The sequence below is a fragment of the Callorhinchus milii genome, unplaced genomic scaffold (genome assembly GCF_018977255.1).
Source record: "Callorhinchus milii isolate IMCB2004 unplaced genomic scaffold, IMCB_Cmil_1.0 Scaffold18, whole genome shotgun sequence".
Classification (NCBI taxonomy): Eukaryota; Metazoa; Chordata; class Chondrichthyes; order Chimaeriformes; family Callorhinchidae; genus Callorhinchus; species Callorhinchus milii.
Genome location: NW_024704759.1, coordinates 13721479 through 13740298, shown reverse-complemented (window position 1 = coordinate 13740298; position 18820 = coordinate 13721479). Strand labels below are relative to the sequence as shown.

Genomic DNA, 18820 nt, shown 5'->3' with positions numbered 1-18820 from the left:
AGGAATCCTGGTCTACATTTCCCCTCTTGATAGCCAAGATATGTGCAAGAGTTTGAACTTGACCTAAATTCTCCAAGCGTTTGCCAATTTTTGTTTCAGGAGTCGAGACTGTTGTGCACAGTGAAGCACAATATGGGATCAATCACCAGTGAATGCACCAAACTCAGTGTTAGAGTTGTTAATTCACGGGATTTTTAGTCAAAGTTATTGGCAGAGCCGACTTATTTACTGGTTGTTGCATTTCGGGGACTGCTCTGCCCAAAGTCAGATGAAAGAAGCTTTTGTCCCTAACTTAATAATAATAACAACCAACATTTGTTATGAACCCTTTTAAAAAATATTATTGTTTTTTTATTTTTAGAAAATATTTTATTTGTAACTTTTTTAGAAATCAATATTGTCAGATTATATTATAATATTTATGATTAACTTTTTTTTAAAAGGGTCGACATGCTCACTGTCAGAAGTAGCTGAGCGCAGGTGATGAGAATTTTGTTGGTGTGGTTTTGCTGGTGCAGCAGGCAGGAAGTGGAGTTTCGAAACCAAACACACACACACACCTTCAGTCTATAGTTACCTCTCTTATCAGTCAGGCTGCAGCTATTTGAATTTGTAGTTTATTGCTTGTGTTTTCAAAACCAAATTCGATTGAAAATTGGGCCTGTCTGCAGCACATAAAACATTAGGGATTATCTCGATGTTTCCTACCTCTGTCCTGGAATATCTATTAGCTTGATGCTATCTTAAGTTTGCGGACAGTGAATATATTTAACAAAGAACCCGTGCCTAACCTAACAAAATATACAGTCAATTCACTTTGCGGTATATCCTTTGCGGTATATTCCCGTGAAGCGCTATGAGACGTCTCAAAGACGTGATAAGGCGCTGTATCCAATGCAAGGATTATTATTATTACCCCTAATGGGTAGAAATCCATCTCCCCTCCGTGCCCTTTCCACTGCTTCTCTCTCTTATCAGAACTCTGTACGTTTGTTCCGAGTGAAGTTTTTATTTCCACTTCGGTTGCCTGAAAGCATTGACCTGAGAGTGCCTTAGCAATCCATTGGAATCCACGAACATTTACTTGAAAGTTTGGGCCGTGGGGAGTGAGCGCCTGGTGCCTCTTATTGTAATGAGGCTGTTAATGAATATCCTCAGTATAAAGCTCTCTTGGTTCGAACAATGCCGTTAGAAAGGGTAACATGGCCTTGGCTTGCTTGTGTTCTTTGCAAAATAACCTTTGTTCTGGTGAATGCCTTGGGTTGCATAAAATACATGGCTTTTGAGGGTACCGGTATTTACAAGCAGTATATTCACTGAACCATGGTTTCACGAAATAATCTCTAAATCGGCCAAATCAGCGAGGATTATATTTGTTGGAGGATTACAGGGGTGTCTCGCAGGGCTATCCAGTGTTAAATTCCCCGCAGTTTATATGTTTGTTTGCAAACAGTGCGAGCAGATGTTGAGGCTGTTTGTACCTGGATTGTGGGTTAATGTGCATGTGTGAGTTAGCTGCTATTTACACGTGAGGGTGTACATGGCTAACTCTCACACCTGACTGTTCATGGACTACAGAACCAAACTGGCATCACATCCCATTTAAACCCAAATTACTGTATCCAAACAGCCAATCACCTGGGTACAGCAAGCGAGAGGACCTGGGTTTGATTCCCGGGCGGGGCGAAACATCGGGCAAGTTTCCTTACTCCTCACGCCTGTTTACCTAGCAGTAAGTAGGAATACAGTTGTTCGTCGATTGCTGGATTGCTTTCCGGGGGTAATAATCCCTTTTTGAAAAAAATTTGGGTCACTTAATCTCCAAACTGCAGTCTCATGTATATAAAAGAGGTTTACATCACTGCTCGGAAAAACAGCCTTTCTACAGGGAGTTCAAACCAGAAGAAATCTGATCTCTGTAACGCTGGTGATGGTATCAGAATACATATTTTTCATCCTCAGGGTGTGGGCCATCTCAGCAGCACCAGCGTTCAGCTCGCGGAGTCCCGTAGCTCAGCGGTTAAACCGCTCGCCTCGCAAGCGAGAGGACCTGGGTTTGATTCCCGGGCGGGTCAGGGCCAAACCTTAGGCAAGTTTCCTTACTCCGCACACCTCTGTTTACCCAGCAGCAAGTAGGAACCCGGTTGTTAGTTGATTAGTGGATCGCTTTTCCTGGGGTAATAAGCCCTCAAAGAAAAAAATAATAATTTGGTCACGTCAGTCCACGACTGTTTGTGGGGACGCTGCTGTGTGCAATTGGCTGCCACGTTTCATCCATAAAATATACAGTCCAATCTCTTCACAGTATATCCCGCGAAGCACTTTAAAACAGTCTCGCAGACGTGATAGGGCGCTATATCAAATGCAACGATTATTATTATTATTATTACAACAGTTACAAAAGCAAATCTTCTGTAACTGTTGGAAATGGTAACAATCGTAAGTTGAATGTGAGATCCGAAGACAATTCTGCTGCGTTGTGTGGTGCAGTGCCGCAGACTGGAGCGGGCAGACAGTGGCAGGGTTGAGGTGAGCCCGAGTTTCCAATAGTCTGCTGAGTCATTTGGGTTGATCGATAAAACGTTCAGTTATTATGAACCATTTTCCAAGCTGTTCCCTCTCGGCGGTGTTAGATTACTGTGGACTCTGATAGCCCGCACTCGATTAGCTTTGTATACTGCAGCGCGGATCAATTCATCCCTGTGTGTGTGTGTGTGTGTCACAGAGAGCGAAACCTGAGCTGATGATATGGTATATTGCAGCATAAAGTGCTGTGGTGGAGCAGCTTGAATGTTTTTGCACCGGAGAAGATCGATCGGAGCTGGCAAGTCTCAAGAGTTCAGGGCAACCTTCTGGGTGTTAGTTCCAATGATTGTTAAGGACTGAGAATAAGGGCATATTAGCAGTGCGTCCGTTCTCCTATCACGCCGGCACAATTAGACAAAAGAGCGTAGCTTGAACCGTAACTGTAATCTTCGTCCAATTTGCCCTTCATCCTAAAGGACAATTTCCTCATTCCCTCCCCTGCCCTCCTCTCCCCTCCCGTTCCCTCTCCTCCCATCCTGTCACCACAGAAGCCCAGAAGTACTGTGCCAATTCAAGTCATTTCAACACCTGCTTCAGCTGAGATCAGCTAATTCAGGAATTTAATTGGGACATTCTTTCTCTCTGTGGCTCGGTTCCACACTGTTTTATAAACCCATCCGAAGGCTGAAATGATAATCCTTGCCTTTGACACAGCGCCTTATCGGGGTCGTTGAGATGTCTCAAAGCACTTCACAGAATATACTGCAAAGTGATTTCATTGACTGTACATTTTTTTGTGTGTTTGTGTGTGGGCAAAATCTGTGTTTGTGCCCCTTCATTCTTCCTCCCAGGCCTAACACAGGACTCAGCAGCTAAAGAATAATAATAATAATCCTCGCATTTGATACAGCGCCTTATCATGTCTTCGAGGCGTCTCAAGGCGCTTCACAGAATATACTGTAAAGTCAATTGACCGTATAGTTGGATCCTCACGGCAACAGTTAAAGGCATGGGACTGGTTGGCAGCAGCCAGCCCCTTGCTCGCATTGACCTTCGGAAGCGCAGTGTTTACTTTTAATTACATTTTATCCAGACGGGTTTTTGCAGCACTAAATTCTCCCGCAACTCGAGCGGAGAGTTGGTCCCCATGACGACATGTCCTGCCAGACAGACGCTTTGCTCGCTTCGGTGCTTGTGTAGAGCGACGTGACGCTCTTGTGTGTCACCGGCAGTTTATCTTTTCGCCTGATCGTTCAGTTCAAATAAGGGGGACTAAAATAAACTATTATCACGGATCTATATATAAGCCCTGCTCTGTGTACAGCCTCCGCGAACGTCTCACAAACAGAGCAACACAGTCAATTCTGCGAAGCGTTTTGAGACGTCAAGAAGATGTGAAAAGCTCTATATCAAATGCAAGGGTTATTATTAACACTGATGCGCACACACACATATTCGCACACACACTCATGCACACACACACACACGCACACACACACATACTCGCGCACACACACACGCGCGCACTCACACGCACACACAGACACATACTCACACCACACGCGTACTCACACTCGCGCACACACACACACACACACAAGTGACCAATTAATTGAGTGCTCCGGTTAATTCTCCAGCAACGCTGGAATGCTGTGGACCCGCCTGGCTTGGGAACCGGACGACCGAGACCGTCAAAGAGGGCTGGTTTGATTCCGGTGTATGCATTTGCACTGCTGCCTGCAGGTTGCAGAGCAGTGGGGACTGCGGTATGCAATGACACGAGCGAGAGAGAGAGAGAGAGAGAGAGAGGCGGTGGAAAGAGTGAGCGATTTCCTCCTCCGCTCGTGGGGAGCCAGATTGGCGAGAGGGGCTGCTGCCACTTCTGTTGTGTTTTTTTTGCAGCTGGGTTTTGCTTCCCCGTGGCTTTGTGGAGCAGCTGCAGGGGAGAGGAGGAGGAGGAGGAGGAGGAGAAGGCTGTAGGACAGGTTGGGGGCAAGAGCATCTGCCGTGTAGGTGTAGGAAGAGAGAGAGAGAAAACAATCAGACAGACAGACAGCTACTAATCCTCTACCTTTCCCTCGGGTGTTTTTGTTTGTGAGAGCAAACACACATCCTCTTGTGAGAACATAGGCTCCCTCCCTCCTTTGGTTGGGGCTTTTTTTTTCTCTCTTTTGCTACCTCTTTCCTCCCTCCTCTGCATAATCACTGTCCATCCTTCAACACCCTCCCCCCCCCCTCCCAAATAAATGACTGCTTATCAATTGTTGGCTTCTGTTGACACAGTAAATAGTCCCTTTTATATAAAAAAAAGTTTTAATAATAATTTGGTCACTTTGATCCACGATTGTTTGTGGGGCGCTGCTGTGCGCAATTGGCTGCTGCGCTTCACCCATAAAATACACAGTCACTGCACTTTACAGTATATGCTGTGAGGCGCTTTGGGACGTCTAGAAGATGTGATAAGGCGCTAGATCAAATGCAAGGATTATTATTATTATAATAACAGCTTCATCATCTATCGTCCCGTTCAAAGCTGAATTTGGATCTAAATTGTGGAAACATTTTTGCGAGTTAGTTGGTTGGCCGCAGTGAATTATGCTGTTTGTCTCTGGGACCAAGGTTTTGACTCTGGCCCTAACTGATTGAGATACAGAAGAACTTAAAACTGCTCCAGAATTGAGACTAAAATCATTGGCATGTCTTCGAAAGGCCGAGTCGGTCCCAAAGGAATGTAAAGTTACCTTCTATTCTCCAAAATATGCCTTGGTCCTAACCACAAAGCAGAAGATTATTGTGGTTTGGCTGCAAAGTAAGTTTTGAATGAAAAGCAGAAGTTTAGCTTTCAATTGTAGTATTGTCCAGTACCTTATTCGCCCTAATATCTTTTTGGGGGTCAGCTGGGTGTCTGATACGTGCGGAAACCCGTCACCGTGCTTAAAGATTATCCAAACCAACTGAGAATTCCCTGTATCCCTCCTACACGTGGAAATCCCAGAGACGGATTGTTGGAATGGGATGCCCACACTCTCTCTCCCTGGAGGCACACATCACCCTTACCTAACTCCAGTTCACGGTGGGTGTTGAAATATTAACCATTACGAGCACAAAACAGCAAATTTCCTCCCCAGATTTAAACCATCTTTTTGGCCGCTGATCTCCTTATTAGGCAGGAAGTGGTAATACAACGTCAGTTGGGGGACGAGGATTAAAATACCTTTTATTTGACCGACATTCTCGGAGATTTGACAGACAAATGCTCTTCCACACGATGTAAATCATACCTGGTTCAGGCACAAAGCTACAGATGTGGGTTTGTTACAGTTATCCCAAACATCCACTGCAGGCGTATTTATGGCATGTCAAATAGAAACGCTCTTTATCATATCGATGAGCTGTTCCTGCGTGGAAGGTTTCTGTGAAACGTGTTGGAGTTCGGAGTTATTTATAGAACTAAATAAAGGTAAAGCACAGTGCAGTCTTGGAGGTCAGAGGAACCCAGGTTATCTCTCAAGTACTGAAAGATCTTTTCATCTTTCAAAAGCAAATCGAGATTAATTATATTTCTGTCTGATGATTGTTACAGAGTACAATTTCAGAAATTAGCCCCAGATTATTTGCTTCATTTTAACTATTATTATCCTCTAGAGGTAAAAGGGCATTTCTGTACGTGTGTGAATATTATGTGCAGTAAAACTCGAATAAGTCATATTGTTTAATATGACTTATGCAAAGTATGAGTTATGTCAAACTTGTATAGAATATAAATTCTTGAACGGGAACAGGGCAGATGTACGATTTAGGTGATTATACAATTAATACAGATCAGACTGGTGCGAGTTTTACTGTATATGTGTATACTGGGCTGGTCAGACCTTCTCTAATGTGATTTTGGGGGAGAAGGTTATATATTCCTACTCACTGCTGGGTAAACAGAGACGTGTGGAGTAAGGAAACTTGCCCAATGTTTCGCCCCTGCACGGGAATCGAACCCTGGTCTTCTCGCTTGCGAGGCGAGTGCTCTAACCACTACTCTGCAGGAATAGCCTTACGCAATCCATTACAGTTGTACTGAATTTACGGGTAAAACTTTCAGTAAGCACGTTTCTTTGACGCTAACTTGTATAATGTGTAGATTTAACATGTGGTCGATATCTCCCTGTTTTGTTTGTGGTTTATCAGGTTTGGTCATTTGTAAAAACCACAATCCTAATAATGTGTCTGTGGTGTGCAGTATAGTACCAGATATTTGAATAGCTCATTGTCTGTTCAGTGTTGGTGATGTATATATAGGGTGCGTTTGAAATAAACTGAGACCTGCGGCCTCCCTAGAATGATTGAAAATCTTAAGCCACAAGACACAATACTAGATCTTGCTGTTTGTTTGTGGTCAGGAGCCTCTGTAACTATTTTTATAATAATAATAATAATAATAATGATAAACCTTGCTTTTAATATAGCATCTTATCGCGTCTCAAAGCACTTCACAGAATATACTGTAAAGTGAATTGACTGTGTATTTTGTGGATGAAACGCGGCAGCCAATTGCACACAGCAGCGTCCCCACAAACATTATTATTATTTTTTTCTTTGAGGGCTTATTACCCCAGGAAAAGCGATCCACCAATCAACTAACAACCGGGTTCCTACTTGCTGCTGGGTAAACAGAGGTGTGCGGAGTAAGGAAACTTGCCTAAGGTTTGGCCCTGACCCGCCCGGGAATCAAACCCAGGTCCTCCCGCTTGCGAGGCGAGCGGTTTAACCGCTGAGCTACGGGACTCCGCGAGCTGAATGCTGGTGCTGCTGAGATGGCCCACACCCTGAGGATGAAAAATATGTATTCTGATACCATCGCCAGCGTTACAGAGATCAGATTTCTTCTGGTTTGAACTCCCTGTAGAAAGGCTGTTTTTCCGAGCAGTGATGTAAACCTCTTTTATATTCATGAGACAGGCTGGCTGACTGCAGTTTGGAGATAAATGAAAAACGTGGCCTGGAATTCCAGACTTATCCATACTTGTGTGTGTGTGTGGGCGGTGGGTGGGGGTTTGGGAGGGTGGAGTTGGGTTGAAGATCCTGAGCCAAATGTGAGTTGTTGAGTTTGGCTTTGGGTTTTATCGAGGCGATGAGGGGGGGTGGGGGTGGGGGGTGGGAAGGGAGGGGTTATTGAATGGGGAGCTTGGCGCACACCGAGCTGAAGGAGGGGCCTTTCTTTCAGTTTGGGGCTTAAGCTTGATTTTTGGCGTGTGTTTGGAGGGGAGGCGTTTTCGCTCCTCCTTGCTGGCTCCTCCAGCGGTTGTGGATGGAGGCAGATGACTGAAAGCCTTGCCAGAGAGAGCAGCCTTCCTTTCTTCCAGGGAAGAAAAATACATCAGGAATCTCGCAGCGAGTGTCTGAATGCTGATGAGCGTTTGATGCGTGTAAAAAAAAAAATCAGAGGGTGTTGAGATGGAGAGAGAGAGAGCGAGAGAGAGGCATTGGACACACGGCAGAATTTCTCGCCTGACGTATCTCGGAACTGTACGCAGCAATTAATATTCCAGCTGCGATCTGTCCTTTGCCGCTGTGATACAGTGCGTAGAGCACAGCCATGGAGTGCAGCCCCCACCCTCCCACCACACACACACACACACACACACACACACTGGGGAGGGGGCGGGTAACAGCCAAACATCTGGTGCATCCTTACATACGCTTCCCAGTTGAAGAGCAACAACAACAACACATTAAATGTACGCACGCAGCCGCCTTTCATGTTGGGAGGACATCCCAAGGCACTGGACAGTCAGGGACTTGGACCCGAGCCGGGGGTGGGGTTGGGATCTGGAGGGCAGGGGCTTGTGGATTGGCCACACTGCCTGTTGGCCCCCGCTCACATGGCTGCTAAAGATCCCGTGACATTGTTTTACAAGCGAAGAGAGTTTCTCCTGGTGTCATTGTCCAACAAATCCCACCCCCCCCCCAGATAAAGTTGGTCATTCACTGCCTGACCGTTTGCAGAGTATAAGCCTGTGCAGCACATTAACCCACGAATACCCAGTCGCCACATCTGGCAGGAAAGCACTTCGAGGCATTTGGACAACGTGATCCTTATTATATAACGAAGAAAGAAGGGAGTTAACAAAAAAAGAAACTTTTTTTTTGGTGGTGAGGAAGAAATAAAAGCAAACTTGTGTAGAAAATTGCGTCTCTTTCACCTGGGTAGTGTGTGTGTGTGCGTAGTGCAGTGTAGTATGGGTGTGTGTGTTAGTGTGTGCGTTGTATGTGTTCGACCTGTTGCTTTGTTCTGAGCCAAACAGTCAGGCCAAAGAAAGGCGCCTTGTTGTTGTTGTTGTTGGGACGCACATTAAAAACAACTGTCGAGCGAGGGTTCCACTCAAACCACAACCACTTCCATCCGGAGCGGATCTGACTTGCGCTGAGGCCGAACTGCGTCTCTAGTCCGAAATGCTTGTTGCCAGCCTTGACTGGAAGCCTGTCAGCTGCAGGATGTGAAAGTCATTGTTCTTTGTCAAGTTTACGGGGGAATGAATTGCCCGCGTGTGTGTGTGTGTGTGTGTGTGTGTTTTATCTCCTCTATCTTGCTCCCTCTCTCTCTCCCCCCTACCACCACCTCCTCCTCCCTTCTCCATGTCAGTGCAGTAGTTCGGTATCGATCCCTATTTCACCTGTAACATATACCCATGTCTCGTTCCGAGCTCAGTCCCCTGGGGAATGGCTGACAGTGCCAAGCTGCTTTATTGTTGTTGCTCAGCGACATCCTGTCTTTCAGAGCTGTGGGGGTCAGCCAGACACTGCAGTCAGGTTAAGAAACACAAAAACCTTGGAGCGGTGGGGGAGGGGGAGGGATGGGGGGAGAGGGGGGTGAAGATACGGCATGTTAAAGTTTAATACCAATGATCGCTTGGGCTCTTGCTACCTCGTGACTTGTTAACGTGCTGTTGATTTAACCCCTCGCGCCCCCCCCCCTTCCGTTCGCTCCCCTCCCCCCCCCCACATCCAGAGTTTCTCCCAATGCCTCACAAAAGACGAGACAGGCTGACTCCTGATTTCCCACCACACGGGGGAAAAAACACAACTGGCGCGGCAGCTGCAAGCTCCTGTTGCACAGCATCTGGTGATGATTATTGCCACGCTTACAGCCACTGACGGAGGGGTGGCTTTTAAGGGTTGAACAAGATGGGGAGCATTTTGTTTAAAAAAAATAGAATCAGGCTGGACCTTAACAATCCCAGGGAAGTTGGAGACTGACCTGATTCCTGGCATTGTTTGCACAGCCTCGCTGGGTCCAATGGGTCAAATTATGGTCAAGACGAGTTCACATTTCTACTTAGCTGTTTACCAGCAATGTAACAGCCCCTGGCAACGGTAGAGCAGAGTTGGTATCACGGGGATCAATCTGTCTGTCTGTCTGACTGTCTGTCTGTCTATCGTCTGTCTGTGAGTTGGTAAAGGTAGAGGAGAGCAAACAAGGGGAGAAGTTAAAATGCCTTGCGTTTTAGGATGCTTAACAGGAAAGGTGAAAGGCCAATCTGGGCTGCCTTGTTGACTGGACGAAAGGGGTGAGGTGTGTTCTTCACGCTTTCTTACGATAAATAATAACCCTGGTATTTGGTACAGCGCCTTATCACGTGTTTTGAGACATCTCAAAGCGCTTCACAGAATACACTGTCAAGTGAATTGACTTATGTGTTTTGTGGGCGAAACATTAACTTGCTCTACTGCTGCCTCCCCCACTGCCTGCCTGCCGCCAAATGCAAGTTGTTGTTGTTATGATGAGTAGGCGACGGCCTCAGCCGCACAGCAAGCACAGGGTTAAGTGACAGGAGGCAGGCCATCCATGGCTTGGGTTCCTTCGATAGGAAGTTGTGATCAGTAAATATTGACGGGGAGGGGATGGGAGGGTTGCTCTGCGTCCCCTTGCCCCTTTTAGAGGAAATTCTGTGCAGGTTTCTCCCTCCCTTGGTGTCCGTCGATGTCGAATATAATGAGCTGCAGTGGCTGCCTTTACTTGTGCCCTTTTGCTGTCCTTCATGTGCCCGCCAGGTCCTGTTCGAGGAGCTGGGAGCTGACGAAGCTCATCATCACCTGTAATGCAAGACGTTTCCTCTCTCCCTCCCCCTCCCGCTCCCCCCGCCTCCCCCCTCCTTCCCCCTGTGAGTCTCTGCTATGCCACAGTCACGAATTTTATGGTTTCCTCATTAATGTGCAACCTTGAAAGAAACGTTTCCTTCAGAAGCAGCTCTGAATCTCGCACAGACGGCTCAGATTCTCAGCAGCGCAGCACAAGAGCAGCCTTGTCTCGCGGCCTGGTTTACCAGCAAATCCAAACTGGTTTATATAAAAGCCAACCCCGCAGTATATAGAAGAAAGCTCTTTAACAAAATGGGACTTGGGTCAATGTAAACGCCCGTTTAAGCAGCGAGACTTACAAGTACATTTTTTTGTTAATTTTAAACTTTCGAAACCATTGTTTTGTTTAATAATTAAGTGTTAAATAATCCTTACAATTTGGTCAGAGTGCTTCACTGAATGTTAGAAACCCAACCACTGTGTGGTTTTGTGTGGGCAAAATATCTCCTCTTTGTGAAGCATCTTTGACATGAAACAGCGCAGGTTTCAAGGACAGGCTATGACTGACAGTGTGATCGAGCTAAGTTTTACAGGCAGTGGAGGCAGAAGTTGACAAGTTCATATTTTGCCCACAAAATTCACAAGTCAATTCACTTGAGAGTATATTCTGTGAAGCGCTTTGAGAAGTCGTGAAGACATGATAAGGCGCTGTATCAAATGCAAGGAATATTATTGTTTTATTTTATGTGGGTTTAAAATAGCCTGTAGCACAAGCAACCCTGACCATCGCGCTTCACGGAATAAATACACTGCAAAGTGTAGTGACTGTGCGAAACAAGACAGTGGTCACGGTAAAGAACGACCACCTGAGTGAGATACTGGAGGGCACCTGGTGGCTGTGGAATCAGATTCGGAACAAGTTGGTGCCTTCGGGAGAAAGTTGGAGGCGAGAGAGAAAAAGTACAAAAGCCTTAAGATCGGAAGGAACTTTACTGTACATCAATGCCATGCTACTATGCAGATGTTTAAGGAAAAAAGCTTTGAACGCCTGTGGACTGAGGCAAGAGAAGGAAGGCCTATTCTTTCGCAGGAATGGATTCCGTTTTTTGAGGAAATCTCGCTAATTTGCAGACCTGGATGTTCAGCTGATCCTGAAGTAGGAGAACAAAGACCTCCTCTGTTGTGCACACACATCTGCTGAGGCTGAGGGGGCTTTGCCAACCAGCTCCGTCAGTGTGTTGTTGCCTGCAGTGGATGCTAATTCATCCCTGTTGTGTTTGTAATGAGGTGTCCCTTTTCAGAGCAGCCAGCAGAGTGTTGGAAGAGGGAGATGTCAGTTCGAATTCAGGTCATAATCTTAACTCCTTTGTAATGTGACCGCCAAACAAAAAGAATGATTGCACACTGGAGAATCTGCATGAAAACAAACCTCATCGCCTCACATTGGTGCCCAATCGTCCTGGAGATTCCCACCCGCTGTCCCCATCCACTACTCCAATGGCACTGAGTGAGTTTCCGACGGAGCTTAAATGTTTCGGAGCAAGTGTAACACTCGCAGAGCGGGATTCAACTTGCGTTTATATATAGTGCCTCTTCACGTGCATGGTTTCTTGAAGCGCTTGACAGTGTCCGAGCACGACGCAGGCCTGGGACCACTGGCGTAGTTGAAGAGGAAGCTCTACGGGTGTGACCTGAAGACGGGGAGATTGAGGAAGAGAGTTCCATAGCGTAGTGGCTGAAAGCAAGGCTGCCGTCGGTGGAGTGGAGGGGATGAGGGTAGATGGCACTTTCCTCCATTCTCAAAATAAGACCCGATCATTCACCGGACGACTGTTTGTGGGACACCGCTGTGCGCAATTGGCTGCCCTGGTCACCCGCAACATACGCAGTCACTACACTTTACCGTGAATCCTGTGAAGCTGTTTGAAGAGTCCTCCCAACACGAAAGGCGCTGTATCAAATGCAGGGATTATTGTTGATTTAACAAAATGGGTGACTAGACACACGCACATACACACGCACACACACACACACACACACACGCGCGCAGAGACCCACATATTCCCACACAGAGCATCCCTGCTGATTCCTATATCCTTTCTTGCAGTTGACATTCGAGAAATCAAAGAAATTCGTCCGGGAAGGAATTCCCGGGATTTTGAACGATACCAGGATGATGGCGCTCGGCCCGATCTCTCCCGGCCAGATTTAACCCACTGTTTTGTCATTCTGTACGGGATGGAATTCCGGCTCAAAACTCTCAGTCTCGCAGGTAATCCCTCGGTGTGTGAGTCAGGATCCTTTCACAATCGCAGTCGCTTCCTTTTCCTCTTTAACTCGGAACATTACAATGCTTTTGTTGCCGTCTTAAGGTTGCATTTTTTTTAGGAGAAAAGAATCCGTTTATCATAGAAACAGAAGGAGGTCATTCAGCCCCTCCAGCCTGTTCCGCCATTCTATAAGATCACAGCTGATCTGTACCTCAACTTCAATTACCTGCCCTTGCCCCGCAACCTTCGATACCCTGACCTGACAAATATCTACTCATTTATCTCTTTCTCCCATTTGGGGATGTTCCTTGGTCACCGTCTGCCTTGTGAGATGCCCTGACTAAGAGTGTGAGCGGGGATTTTGTGGGTGTGGAAGACATTAATGTGCATCCCTTCACCTCCTCTGGCACTAGGGGACATTTTGGAAGCACATTGAGGAAAAATCACAGTCAATTAGTGAGTTGCTGTGAAAGGCGAGTTAGTTTTGTGACTTGGTTTCCAGCCAGGTTACAAAGCAGCAGCCTGGAGAACCTGTGAGCCAGTGTGAATGGCTGAATGATGGCGTGGAGACAAATTTCTCCGATGTCCAATGGCGTTGGTGCCAATTTAATGGAGGCGCTGCGATATGTTAACATGCGGTTGTATGAGGCCTCCCTGGGAGGACAGTTTCATGCTCTATCTCTCACACTCCGCTCTCTTTCACAGCCACCTCAGAAGACGAGATGAACATGTGGATAAGTGGGCTCAATTGGCTTCTGGCTGACACTATGAAATCACCAACACCGCTTCAGATCGAAAGGTAAAGAGATCTCCCAGAAACTACAGTGAGGGGGTTGGCTGGGCTGGGGGGGGGGGGGTTGGGATGCACACACACAAACAGACACGCACACACACACACACACACAGAGGGAATATGTCACAAGTGTTGAGTGTCAGGAGGTAACGTGGCCAAGTCTGAATTGCGTGTTCTTTTATTGTAGGTGGCTGAGGAAACAGTTCTACATTGTGGATCGGAATCGAGAAGATCGGTAAGGCCAATTCTGCCCACCTGTTGGAAAAGGGGGAGCGGATTTCTGTGGGTTCATTCCATATTCCTGCTCTGCATGTCCCCTGACCCAACCACCCCCTTCAAGCAGTCTTTGACATCAGGCTTCAAACGGGGTGATCTGTAGCGAGTTAAGCTGACGCGAGCCAGAGTTCAGCTATGCTATTTGCCTTCTCCTAGGATCACAGTGAAAGATCTGAAGAACATGCTATCCCAGGTTAACTACCGAGTCCCCAACATGAAGTTCCTGCGGGAAAAATTCACGGTAAATTGCATACTTCCTTTGTTCTCCCGATTCTTATTCTACGGTGAATTTTTAAAACCTTTTTAAAAAAATATAATATGTCAACGTCAATTGTCCCGTGCAATTGGGAATCTTTATTACCATGTCACGGGCAGAAGACCAGGTTTATCTCGATGCTGTACTAACCTTGTCATAGAATCATGGAATTATACAGCACAGAAGGAGGCCATTCGGCCCATTGTGTCCATGTTGGCTCTTTGAAAGAGCTATCCAAATTAATCCCGCTCTCTCCCCATAGCCCTGCAAATTTGTCCCCCCCCAAATATCTAATTTTGGATAAATGTTTTAATCAGAATGCTAATTTAATGTAAATTACAGATCGTAATGCTGTAGCAAATCGTCATTTGGGTTTCTAGGATCAACCTCTCCCCAAAATTCCCTCCTCAATTAATTCTGTTCACCATTTATTCCCATCAGGACCTGGAGTTGCGAAGTGGGGACGTCACATACTGTCAGTTTGCACAGCTCTACAGGAGTCTGATGTTCGATGCTCAGAAACACGTAAGTATCAATTACACTGAATGGTTTTCACCAGAAACCAGACGCAACGTTCCTGTGTTCCTTACTCACCCCCTTACTGTTGGGTGTGGATAAGATTGAATTATTCTTAACCTTTGTCGTTTGTGCCAAGAGCCAATGCGCTGGTGTGCAGGTTTGTACACCCACGACACATGGAAACCGGAGCCTGGTATAACAGATTGATCATGCAAAAAAACAGAAGTGATTTTCCTGTGGGCAGTGTCATAAATATACATGTAACAATGCACACACTTATTACTGTGTGTACGTAGAGGCATTGTCAGGCTGAGTCACCGTTCAAAACCATGGGGAAAGTGTGGTAGTTTTTTTTATATCAGGAGATCTTTCCGAAATGCTTCATTCTGACGGCTTTGTGTTTTACTTTCCTGCAGATTGAGGTCCCTTTCCTTCAGAGGTGAGTGTTTAAAAGTCGATGCTGGTTTGACGTGCTGAATGTTTGACTGCTGGAGCGAATTCATACCAGTTCAGCTGGCTGTGAAGATCCCAAGTGAAATAGGGTTGAGTTCGTCTCCCAACTGACAAGCCTAAGAACTCGGTGTAAATTTGCATGTACGGTAGTTTCACTCTGAGTAACATGGCACTGGCCTTCTTACTCAGTGATCTACATTGTCACACTACTGCCCTAAGCGGAAGCGGCGCGCAGTGAGGATCATTGTTCTTAGGGTTTTTTTTAGGCTGTGGTTTTGAGCCAGTTCTGCCCAGCATGTGTTTTCTCCTGGTGACCAGGGGGTCTGGTCCATACGTAAACCCATCATCGGGCTTAAGAGTAACCAAACCAGGCTGAGAGCTCCTATGTATGTCACCCGACGCATGGGCATTGCCCTGTGTCTGGAATGGAACGAGCACTCTCTTCCTGGGTGAATCCACCCTACTTCCATGTCATATTACTCTGCGTAACTCGATACCATTCATCTGCTCATTATTACGTTGAGCCCTCTGGGACGCTACCCTGGACGAGGGGTTCTGTGTAAATACACGTTGTTGTTGTGAGAGACCCTGTGTTGAGATCTGGGCAGGTGGTGGGGTGTTGGTGAATCTAATTTAATTCTTCCTTCTGCACATTAGGAACTGCGAGAAGCCTGAAGTCTGCAAAATCTGCCTCCCGGATTTTCAGCGATTTCTACTGGATTATCAGAAGGTAAATTGCAGCTTACCTCAGCTGCGAGTGAGACTTTAGTTACGTAGCTATTTATAAAGCCTTCAACTATATCCCAGGCACCAAATGTTTGTTGGATAAACTCCTAGGAAAATAATCTGCTTGGACGCGCATCATCTGTTTCACAGTCTTCAATGTCTTCTTCTGGTTTTGTAGGAACGATGGGCTATAGACATTCATCAGGTGAAGGAGTTCATGTTTAATTACCTCCGTGACCCCCTGAGGGAGATTGAAGACCCGTTTTTCTATCTGGATGAGGTAAGAACGACAGCAATAACTTGTTTTAGACAGCGCCATTCACATAGGTTAACGTCTCAGGGTGCTTTACTGTCTCTCCCTGTCTGGCTTTGGTTGGATGCCAAAGTGAGGGAGACAGAGGGGGGAGGAATTGGGATCCAATGGCAGCTGAGAGGAGTGATAGTACTTCCCATTGAAGAGTGAGAATGAGCCAATGCAGACGCCCATTCGCTTCTGATAGTCTGAGACAATAACAACAACTTTCATTGATATAGCGCCCTTCACAGAGGGTAGCACTTCTCTAAGACTTAAGACTGTTCTCCAGAGTATTGCGATCTACATCTCCCAAGGGGTGGAGGGGGGGTGGGGGTGCATGATTTGTGAGAGAGGAGGAAAGGGGAGGGGAAGACAGTACCAGCAAGTGTCAGGTTGAAGGCCGAAAGCTGAAATCTTCGGTCGGGCTAGAACCTCATGATATTTTCTTTTCCTTTTCAGTTCCTGAGTTTCCTGTTTTCCAAGGAAAACTCAGCTTGGGATGCGGGATTTGATCAGGTTAGCCTTGAGGAGATGAACAGCCCCCTGTCTCATTACTGGATCTCTTCTTCTCATAACACGTGAGTGACATCCCCGGCTCTTCTGCAACACCACACAGCTCAGGGCAGCTAAGTTACATGTTACCGTCACGCTTTGCTTTTCCAGAGTTGTTTGAACGGTGAGCAAACCGATACAATATCAAGTGGGCTGTAATGTTGGCCAAGTATTCACAACCGAGGATTCCGTGGCCTTGCTTTTCTGTACACCTGGTAGACCCGATGTTGGTGTGCTTGTGTGCTTTAAGCAAAAGGGGCGGGTGGTGGGGGTGGGGTGGGTGGGGTGGAGGGGGAGGGGGGGTAGTCGTGGTGGTGAGGGGAGTACAAGAGGAAAGAAAGTTTCGGGGTTACAAAAGGAAAATAGGCAGATGGCCCTGACGGAGTGACTGACCGGTCGGTCGGTCGGTCAGTACAGGATCTCGGGAGAATTATTATTTAACCCACATCGTCAGTTCTACACTGAGGGACCATGTTCATCTCGAAGATCTTCATTAGGTTTTGTCACATATGGGCTGACAGAGGAGACAGATTGGGGGGGCGGGGGGATGTGGGCGGGACGGGATTTATTGCCCATCCTCTTTCAGGAAAACCACTCTGCTGGGCTGGGTCCAGCACTTGAAGTGGCTCAGTTGCAGCCGACTTATTACCTGGGTGCAGCTAACTAAGAGAAGTTGTGCGTGAGTGCGGTCTGTGACCTGTGACCACAGCAGTAATTTGTCAGTCAGTCAGTCACAGTCAGTCAGTCTCGCGACCAGTAGATTGTCTGTTGACTGCAGTTGTCACTCAATTATGGTAACATCTCTGCTAGAAAAAAAAATCATCATAAACAGGAAGTGGCGAACCAGGGCGTCAGATCATAAATTGACTCAAAAGGGGTTTCATCTGAGGAGTAAGCTGCATTTTTTTGGGGTCAGCCTGACACACGCGGAAACCCGTCAGCGTGAGTTCAAAAGAGCATCCAAACCAAGCAGAGAATCTCACACATCCCACCTCCACCTGGAAATCCCAGAGATAGATTGTTGGAATGGAACGCGCTCTCTCTCTCTCTCTCTCTCTCGCGGTCTCCCTGGAGGGACTCATCCTGTTTAGCCAATTCCAGAGAGTATTAAAATAATAATAATAATCCTTGCATTTGATACAGCGCCTTATCACGTCATCGAGACGTCTCAAAGCGCTTCACAGAATATACTGTAAAGTGAATTGACTGTATATTTTGTGGACGAAACACGGCAGCCAATTGCGCACAGCAGCGTCCCACAAACAGTCGTGGAATTGAGTGACCAATTTATTATTGTTGTTTATTTTTGAAGGGATTATTACCTTTGATGTGGCTTACCACTGACACTGCCCTATGCTGACGCCCCTTAACTGTGTTACAGCTACCTGACGGGGGACCAGTTCTCTAGTGAGTCCTCTTTGGAAGCCTATGCCCGTTGCCTGAGGATGGGGTGTCGCTGTATTGAGCGTAAGTAAAGCAAAGTAACTTTTACGCAACGCAGAGTTGCGGAAGCTCATCGAATGGAAATCCTCTCTCGCACAGGAACCATTAGGAGAGCGACATTGCAAGTTCGGCTTTGAATGAAAAGCATGTGTTTATTTGTGGCTGTCAGCGTAGAGGAAGTTAAGTGTTTAAATAGGACTTGGGGTATAGACTGAGAGGCACAGTCAGTTAAATACTATCCATTCACATCTTGGGAACCTGGGCTGAACCAGTCGAGACGGATGGAATGGAAGTCTCTCTCTCTGCTGTGTTGTGGGTACATTATATAACGTTTCACTTTGACATTCAAAAATGAGCAGCAAGAATGTAATAAAAAGACCTAGTTTCCGCTGAGACGAACCCCATGATAAATGCACCCTTTATGTTCACTTTCAGTGAGATCGAGATGTATTTTGCCGTTGGCAGACCAGAGGTCAGAATACTGTACGCAGACTCCATCCCACTCTGAAAGCAGAGTAATATCCCACTTGTAGGGAGAAGGATTGGGTTGTGCAAATTCCCAAAACCCCAAATTTTTTTTAACACAAAAACGAGACGGAATGTTTCGGGTGTTTTTGTAAATATATATTTTTTTACGTGGT

General features: G+C 46.4%; 1 protein-coding gene across 1 annotated transcript in view; it reads left to right on the top strand.

Annotated features, from left to right (window-relative positions):
• The window catches only part of plcg1 (phospholipase C, gamma 1), a 40206-nt gene that overhangs the window by 5426 nt on the left and 15960 nt on the right, over nucleotides 1-18820 (top strand). The window contains exons 2-11 of the mRNA XM_007905193.2: nucleotides 12704-12868; nucleotides 13572-13665; nucleotides 13847-13894; nucleotides 14092-14176; nucleotides 14633-14716; nucleotides 15127-15149; nucleotides 15821-15893; nucleotides 16068-16169; nucleotides 16644-16762; nucleotides 18118-18203. Coding sequence (XP_007903384.1) covers nucleotides 12704-12868; nucleotides 13572-13665; nucleotides 13847-13894; nucleotides 14092-14176; nucleotides 14633-14716; nucleotides 15127-15149; nucleotides 15821-15893; nucleotides 16068-16169; nucleotides 16644-16762; nucleotides 18118-18203 — 879 coding nt within the window. The remainder of the gene's footprint in view (nucleotides 1-12703; nucleotides 12869-13571; nucleotides 13666-13846; nucleotides 13895-14091; nucleotides 14177-14632; nucleotides 14717-15126; nucleotides 15150-15820; nucleotides 15894-16067; nucleotides 16170-16643; nucleotides 16763-18117; nucleotides 18204-18820) is intronic.